At 54.2% G+C, this 8226-nt stretch overlaps 4 protein-coding genes across 4 annotated transcripts; all 4 read left to right on the plus strand.

Annotated features, from left to right (window-relative positions):
* Positions 1–35: 35 nt before the first annotated feature.
* On the plus strand, positions 36–1493 carry DQ04_06881000 (glycosyl transferase family 2; the record flags this gene model as incomplete). The annotated part of the gene is made up of 1 exon (XM_009314916.1): positions 36–1493. The coding sequence occupies one exon, from the start codon at positions 36–38 to the stop codon at positions 1491–1493; it is 1458 nt and encodes a 485-aa protein (XP_009313191.1).
* Positions 1494–1734: 241 nt separating this feature from the next.
* Positions 1735–2400, plus strand: DQ04_06881010 (hypothetical protein; the record flags this gene model as incomplete). Its single annotated transcript, XM_009314917.1, has 1 exon — positions 1735–2400. One exon carries the CDS (start codon positions 1735–1737, stop codon positions 2398–2400), a length of 666 nt encoding a protein of 221 aa, XP_009313192.1.
* A 705-nt stretch (positions 2401–3105) lies between these two features.
* On the plus strand, positions 3106–4998 carry DQ04_06881020 (hypothetical protein; the record flags this gene model as incomplete). The annotated part of the gene is made up of 1 exon (XM_009314918.1): positions 3106–4998. The coding sequence occupies one exon, from the start codon at positions 3106–3108 to the stop codon at positions 4996–4998; it is 1893 nt and encodes a 630-aa protein (XP_009313193.1).
* A 991-nt stretch (positions 4999–5989) lies between these two features.
* On the plus strand, positions 5990–7852 carry DQ04_06881030 (diacylglycerol kinase; the record flags this gene model as incomplete). Its single annotated transcript, XM_009314919.1, has 1 exon — positions 5990–7852. One exon carries the CDS (start codon positions 5990–5992, stop codon positions 7850–7852), a length of 1863 nt encoding a protein of 620 aa, XP_009313194.1.
* Between the last annotated feature and the right edge of the window lie 374 nt (positions 7853–8226).

Below are 8226 nucleotides of genomic sequence, written 5' to 3' on the forward strand. Positions count from 1 at the left end.
AACCGCTGTAACATAGTCTTCTGTTCCCATTTTGCATGGGCGAGATGAAAACCCCGGTGTATTCTCATCTGGTCCTCCTTCCGCTGCTCGTTATTGCCGTCATTGTGGTTTTTTCTGTGAGTACACCGTACGGCAATGAGGTATCAGAGCACGGGTTCCGTGCAGGCTTCTTTGACCTGCGGCTGAAGGATTCCGAGCGGTTGTTGAGTGCTATTGGCAATGGGGGACAAAAACAAGAAGCGCTGGCAGTGGAGTTTTTTGCCGGGGGAGGTGCATTGGCGCTGCGGAACGCATACGACTCGTACCTAACGTGCAGGGGCGGGCGGGCTTACTTCACTGTCCGTACCGATGCCACCGCAAAGGAACTGTGGGGGCCTCGGATCCTTCCTGACGGGACGATGGCTCTGTTATCGTTGGCCTCGGATCGGTATCTGCGTGTGAGGAGACGCGCTCTGCGGTGCGATACCATCAGCGATAAGCAGGCTGCCAAGTGGGAGCCTCACATGGCGACGCGGAGGGAGTGCTGGTCTGTGGGCACGCTGGACGAACCGAGTGAAAATATTTCGGTCTGCTGGTCCGAGGTCAAGAAGGAGGCAGCCAAAAAGAAGATCATTCTGTTCGGCACACTAAAGCCTCTGAGGAGCCGTGAGCCCGATGATCCGTCAGACATGTACGACGCCTTCATTATCGCAAAGAGGACACTCACGAACTGGGCGAGGCTCCCCGGCGTCCAACCTGTCGTGTTCACTGATGATGCCCTGAACCAGAAGCTTGTCGAGCAGATAAACGCCGCACATATGGGACGACCTGGCATTTCTCAAATCGACGTCATCACTGAGTTTGAGGTGCATCCAACGTACAAGCAACCTACCTACCGTGGTCTGTTTCAGAAAGCGATCAGCAGCTATCCCAACGCCGAGGCCATAATGTACGCCAACATGGACATTCTCTTCACGTCCTCTCTCATAAACACTGTCAATGAGGTTCGGCGCGCCTACGAGAGGCGAGAGCATGCGGGGGCATCTATGAAGGGTTGGTTCATCATCGGACAGCGAACAAACGTAACCCTCACTGCGAATTGGTCGATGGACGACGAGCAGTGGGAGTCCCGACTAGAGACGGAGTTGCATGGGGCTGGAAGGCTCTACAGTGTGTTGGCCCAGGACTACTTCATCATGAACCCGACGCTCTTCAACTGGAGTGATATCCCTCCATTCATTGTGGGTGGTGTTGTGTTCGACAACTGGCTGACGTCCAAGGCGGTCATCATGGGACAGAAAGGTAGCGCACTGACAGTGGACGCTACCCGGACATTGATAGCAGTCCATGAGAACCACGCTGAAGATCTGTTTGCTAGTCGCAGAAAGCCGAAGTCTCGATACAACGTGCGTCTTATGAGAGCCAATGGTGGCCGTCCATATCGACTGACATCAGACTCTCCGTGTTTTACCTTACGCTTATCGGACAGGGCCGTTCATTGTCATAAGCGTTAGTTTTTTTATTTTATTTTTTTCTTATGTCTTTTGTTTTTTTTTCTGGCTGACTACATAAGGTCAAGATTCTTGGCTGTACAACACTGAGGGTAGAAAAAAAAAGGTGCCCAGTAACAAATTCCCTAAAGACCAGGGAGGCCTCTGTAAACGTGGTGATGTGCAAAGCTGTTTAACGGGTGCACGGCATTCTGCTCTTGTTCTCTTCCACCTTCCTTTTGATACTGTCAGATATGTAGAGACCATGGAATCCCATCTGGTCCTCAATCCGCTGCTCGTTATTGCCGTCATTGTGGTTTTTTCTGTGAGTACACCGTACGGCAATGAGGTATCAGAGCACGGGTTCCGTGCAGGCTTCTTTGACCTGCGGCTGAAGGATTCCGAGCGGTTGTTGAGTGCTATTGGCAATGGGGGACAAAAACAAGAAGCGCTGGCAGTGGAGTTTTTTGCCGGGGGAGGTGCATTGGCGCTGCGGAACGCATACGACTCGTACCTGACGTGCAGGGGCGGGCGGGCTTACTTCACTGTCCGTACCGATGCCACCGCAAAGGAACTATGGAAGCCTAGGATCCTTCCTGACGGGACGATGGCTCTGTTATCGTTGGCCTCGGATCGGTATCTGCGCGTGGGGGAGCGAGCACTGTGGTGCGATGCCAGCAGCGATAAGCAGGCTGCTAAGTGGGAGCCTCACATGGCGACGCGGAGGGAGGAGTTGCATGGGGCTGGAAGGCTCTACAGTGTGTTGGACCAGGACTACTTCATCATGAACCCGACGCTCTTTAACTGGAGTGATATCCCTCCATTCATTGTGGGTGGTGTTGTGTTCGACAACTGGCTGACGTCCAAGGCGGTCATCATGGGGGAGGAGGATGAGGCGATGACACTAGACGCCACAAGGACACTGATTTGAGATTGTCTGGTGTTCATTAATCAAGATAGACTCTGACCATTGGGGTGTAGTGAGGCATGACGGCTGTTTTTGCCGTGTGGGGGATGCTTGTTCATTTTTCTTCCATTGTTTGCGGGTTTTGATTATACCTGGTTTAGTGTGGTCCACGTGGAAAATGGCGGAATACTGTTGCGTTGGCGTAGTGTGCCCTGCTCAAGTGGTAACGTTGCTCTGGCCGCTTGTCGAGATGGGTGGTGTAATGTGATGTACGGCTTATGGTGTGAGGGGTGTTTTTCTTTTTTAAGTTATCAATACCTCTCATTGACTTTGTGTGTAACTGTTTGAATAAGATGTAGATTTGATGGTGCGCCATCGGTAAAAGTTGTTGTTGTTGTTGTTTTGTTTTTAGTGGTGTGCTTTGGTGGGGTGGGGTGGTGGACAATTGGGGTGTCACTCGTTGATAAGTAGGGGCTTGGGGTACGTCGCGGGGTGTTTTTTTTTTTTGTTTTTTTTACTTTTTCAAGGCGTGTGAGATGTTTTTTTTTTTGTTTTGGATATTCTTTGTGGGTGCGACTTGGCGATGTTCCCTATTGTGTTTTGCCTTTTTTTTCCCTTGGCAATGTGGGTGGGGTGGAAGGGTAGGTCTGTATTCTGGCGTGGGGGTGATAGCGCCATACTGGGTCAAGGAACGGTGAAGGATTATTCACCCGGGCACGACGGCCAACAATGCCGTTTCCACTCTTCTTGCACCGCAGCTTTGACACTCAGCTGTCTCCCGTGGCGGCATCGATTATCGACTGGGCGCCTATGCGCCGCGGTGGTCAATCGGATTCTGACCTGTCGCAAGATGTACAGCTGTCTGCGGAACGTCAGTCAGCTATGCAGGATGGCGTCAGACATGCTGTTCGTCGCGAACGGGAGCAGATTGGTGAGGCCCGCCGTCGCGTCAGTATTCCTTCCATTGAGAGTCAGGGTGTGGCGGATGGCTTTACGGGACGTCTGTCGCAGTCGATTCGGAAGAGCGGAGCCGTGACGGCCAGCAAGAGCTCACCTGTCCGTCTTGAGCAATGTCAGCTGATGGTGAACTCATATGCGGCAATGCCACTCTTTACACGCGGTACCCTAAGCTTGAATGCAGGGTTATTTGCAGCTGTAGGGTTGACGGGTGGTCCCTCTTCCTCTTCCTTATTTCCGGTGTCGTCGGCTCGGCGTCCCTTCTTTCACACGAGTGACGTGCTACAACTGGAGTGCATATGGGGGCGCATGTATTGGACGGGCGTTTTGAATGTTGTCTGCTTCTCGTGGCGATCAAAGATGTTTCCGTTGTTTGAATTCATTGGGATTACGCCCAGTGTGGACTGGTCTGTGCAGGCAGATGGGTTGTTGTTTAACTGGAATGGTTTTTGGCGCGTATTTGTTCGAGGGGATCGTCGTCGTCGTCGTGATTCTCTCATCTCTATGAAGACGCCTGCGGATCCGGCCCCGCGTCATAGAGACGTTGCGGGCAGCAGCAGCAGCAGCATGATGGAAGCAATTAAACAGCCCGATGTTGTGGCAACACTAGCAAAGACCAACTCACCAACACGTGAGTCGGCAGTAGTTCCTGCCCCGATGACTGTAGATGGCAGCAAGGGGATTCGAGGCGAGGAACACCACCCGCGTGTAAGTGCGACAGAGCATTATGAAAGTGTGCAGGAGGGCGCCGCCTCTGTAAAAGGGGCCACGCTCGCCGCGGGGGACTCGCCCAAGCCACAAAAGCATATCGGCAAGCACAATGACGTGGCGGACGAGCATTACGCAAATGAAGCGCTCGCGCACCCCACAAGTAGTGGGGAAAAGTACAGATGGTGGCAACTCGAGGAGCTTCGTTGCGGCGCCGGCTTCGCCGTGAAGAACGATTTGGCGAGCGGTGTGAATGTGTACTGCGGCTGTAGCGCCCATATGGGCCGACAGCTGACCGTCTCCACGCACGTGGACGCGCTTCGCCGCACCTGCTGCTCCATCACATCCACCACCGCGTCGCTCGACCTCGCCACACGCCTGCGGATGAATCTTATCACTTGGCACCGCACCGAGCTGGACGCAGGAATTGGCTGGCGCCCACTCAAGCACGCCCCTGGTATTACGTGCAGACTCTCACACTCGATGGGCCGCACCTTCGTTGGTGTCACCGTCGCAGACGTTGTGGCACAATGTGGTAAGGTGTTACGCTGGGGAAAGGACGGACCGCAGCACCCCGGCGATGGCAATGCAAAGAGGACCAGGGGACAGCACGCCGCGGGTGCTACTGTGAATTCTCCAGAAACAGGTTTGTCATCATCATCATCATCATCATCATCGGTGTGCTGGTATGATCCTTACCTGGGGTGGTTGACGCATGTGGGTGGCTTGCTCTCTGCCATGGCCTCAGCAACTGCCACTCCCGCAGCTGCACCTGTGAAGAGAACGGCGGCTCATGCGCTAAGTATGCGTGAACGTCTATCCCAAGCCACGCGAAGAGGCTTCGAGTGCGCCAAGGCTCTCTCTTGCGAAATGGAGTTTGACCTCACTCTGGGTGTGGGAACGGAACGGCCACATGCAAAAGGACTAAGGCTCTTCGTTTCCCTCTCCGCACACTAGACGGTGGGAGAGAAGAATGAAAGAAGGCGGTGGGGTCGGAGGATAAACAAAGTGGCGTCGGAGCGTGGGGAAGTGAAGTTGGCGGTTTCTTCCACTCATAAAGGGTGATGTCTCATCATAACGTTAGGTTGTGTACACACATATATATATATATATATGTATATGTATGTATATGTGTGTGTGTGTGTTTACCGTGAGTGTCAAGGAAGCTATGCGCAGCGTGTGGGGCCTCTCTTNATATATATGTATATGTATGTATATGTGTGTGTGTGTGTTTACCGTGAGTGTCAAGGAAGCTATGCGCAGCGTGTGGGGCCTCTCTTCTGTGTGTGCGTGTGTGTGTGTGTGGGTGTGTGTGGGTGTACATAGATTAGCCTCAGCGGGGCATAGCCCGTGCCAACATTTCTGATCTCGCTCTTTTTCCCCGACCTTGCGTACTCCTCTGGTTGTGTGGTGTGTGTGTGTGTGTGCTTGATCTCCACTGTGGCGCTGGCGTAGAAAGCGAACACGTGCTTAGAAGTAGAGTCCGTTGTCTTGCGCTTCCCATTTTACGGCGTGCAAGACACTGGTGTGTGAGGGTGCGTGGTGCAACATACGCACACACTCTCTCCCTTTGTTTTCGCGCCGGCGCAGCAGAGTGAGGACCATCATCTCAAGACGCTTCCCCATCTTCAGTAGGGGGCTGCTGTCTGCTTCGTTGTTGTTGTTGTTTTTTGGGGGGGAGGATTTCACTGCCTTTGCGAGGGGGGGCGGCGCTGCTCGCGCTTCTGCTGCATCGACACCTGGTGGTTTCTAACGGTGCCACACAGCAGTGACGCGCAAGCACATCATTTCGTCGTTTCCAACGCGGGAGGTGCCGCTGCGGCTGCATTCGCCGCTGTGCTCGAACTCATCGCCGGGCACGTACTCACCGCCGGGCACGCACAGCGGCGGTGGCAGCCCTAGCGTCGTGGTGGAGGCGGTGACGGGGCCCGCGCCCCCCGACCAGCAGATGAACGGCCACGACGACGACGAGCGGGCGGCAGCGGCGGCGGCGAGGGTCGGGTCGTGTCGCAGAAGACTCTTCGAGGTGCCACCAGGCGAGCNGGCGGCGAACGGCCACGAACGCGCAGCAGCAGCAGCAGCAGCAGCAGCCGACGCGTACGAGGGCGAATATGACTACGTGGTGGGTGTTGTGAACCCCGCCTCCGGGGAGTGTGGGGCGGCGCAGCACGTGCTGAATTCGTTGCGCGTGCTGCTTGGCGCGGAGCGTGTGGTGACGCTTGACGGGCCGCTCTTCGCCAACCCGGCGCTGCTCATTGAGGTCCTTCGCAACCACGCTGTGCGCTTTACGCCGCAAAAGGGAGGCCAAGAAACAACAACCACACCATACAGTGCTGTGAATACAACTACCAGCTACGGCGAAATGTCCAATGCAGTGGATAAGCGCGGAACCGTCGTTGTGTCAGGCGGCGACGGCACCGTAGCGTTTGTCATGGAGCAGCTTGATGCGCTGCGCGAGATTATGGAGAAGACACTGAAGGATGCCAACGACGACGGAATGAATTACACGAGCCCTGACAACAGCAGCGCAAAGGTGCGATTCGTGCTCCCTGCAGTGGCAGTCCTTGCGCTCGGGACAGGAAATGACTATTCCAATAGCATGGGGTTTGGTGGTGGCTATACGCGTCATAAGCTTGGAGGTGTATGCTGCTGCATGGAGAACCCCATTGAGCCGCTCGTCCAGGACGCCATTGCAGCACCTGCTGTTCCCTTTGACCGTTGGATGGCACGAATCGCGCCACTATCAGCGATCTCCGAGCAACAGCAACAGCATGCTAACAAACAGGAGGGAAGTGAAATGATTCCGGACGAGACATTAATAAATAGACTGGAGCTGGGGGAAACGGTGGGATCACACCCCATTGATTGGGATGCACTGGATGCCGCCAAAAAATGTCTCAAGTACTCCTTCATCAACTACTTTAGCATAGGCTTGGATGCGTACGTGCTCGAGAAGTTCGACACCTTTCGCAAAAGGCACCCATCCTTCTGCAGCACGCGATGCAAAAACAAACTTGTGTACGGCATGTACGGCCTCAAGGCGGTATTTCGGTGCTCCACACTTCGCCCCTCGATCCCAGCCATCTGTGTCTCCAGCATGACACGGGGGGCCTCCGGCTTCACCACTGCAGTGCCACAAGTAGCGAAGGATGCCTTGAGTGACAGCGACGTTGCCAGTGGCATCTGCAAGGACAACAACAAAAGCAAAAACAAAAATAACAACGGCATCACCAAACGTGTTGCAGGGGCGGGCGGTGCGGAGAAGCGGGCGCCCATGACTACACTGAGGCTGCCACACGCGAGCAAGGCCCTGTTGGTGACGAACGTCAACTCGTATGCCGCAGGCACACACCCGTGGAAGGAGAATAGGGGCCGCCTCTACCGCGATGACCCGCATGCAGACCCCATGATCCTCACGCCTGTAAGCGTGAATGACCACAAGATGGAGGTGCAGGCGCTTAATGGGTTGTTTCACATGGGAATGCTGCAGCTGGGAATCGGCAACGGTGCCAACAAGCTTGCACAGACGCGGGAGCTGCTTGCTTTTGTTCTTTGTGGACCAGAAGATATTGCACAATACAATGAGAAACAGCCTCACCGAAGCGACTGCAGGAGCAGTGGTGAAGAGAACGAGGAAGGCTACGAGATGCGGACACCACTCAGTATGCAAGTTGACGGAGAGTTCGTTGCGCGGATTGTGCAGCCCACCGTTCTGCACATCACGGAACTGCGCCGCCCCCGCGTCTTTGTGCGCTGCCGCAACCCGAAATTGCTGCGGCCAACATCGCGGGATGGAGAGGCGGTGGATTAAAGGGATTGCACAGCACACATGACTCCTGTGGTGTGTATACGCTGGCCCAAATGTGTGTCATAACAATTATCTTTGTTGCGGTGATAAATGAAGGGGCATAGTGATGGTGATGATGGCTGTGGTGTTGGCAGAAGGGGGGGGGGATTGTGGGTTACTGCACATGCGTGTAGGCACCGGCCCCCCTGTGTTGTCCTTGTCCTTCCTCTTTTCACGCTCCTGTCTCTGTGGGTACATGCATGCAAATGTGTTTTTTTTTTTTTACTGTCTGTATATATATATATATATATATGTGTATCTCTATATGTATTATCTTTGCTTTTGTTCCTTTTGTTATTTATTTATTTATTTTTCTGCGTGTGTGTGTGTGTGTGTGT

The sequence above is a fragment of the Trypanosoma grayi genome, assembly GCF_000691245.1.
Source record: "Trypanosoma grayi strain ANR4 Tgr_688_V1, whole genome shotgun sequence".
Taxonomy (NCBI): Eukaryota; Euglenozoa; class Kinetoplastea; order Trypanosomatida; family Trypanosomatidae; genus Trypanosoma; species Trypanosoma grayi.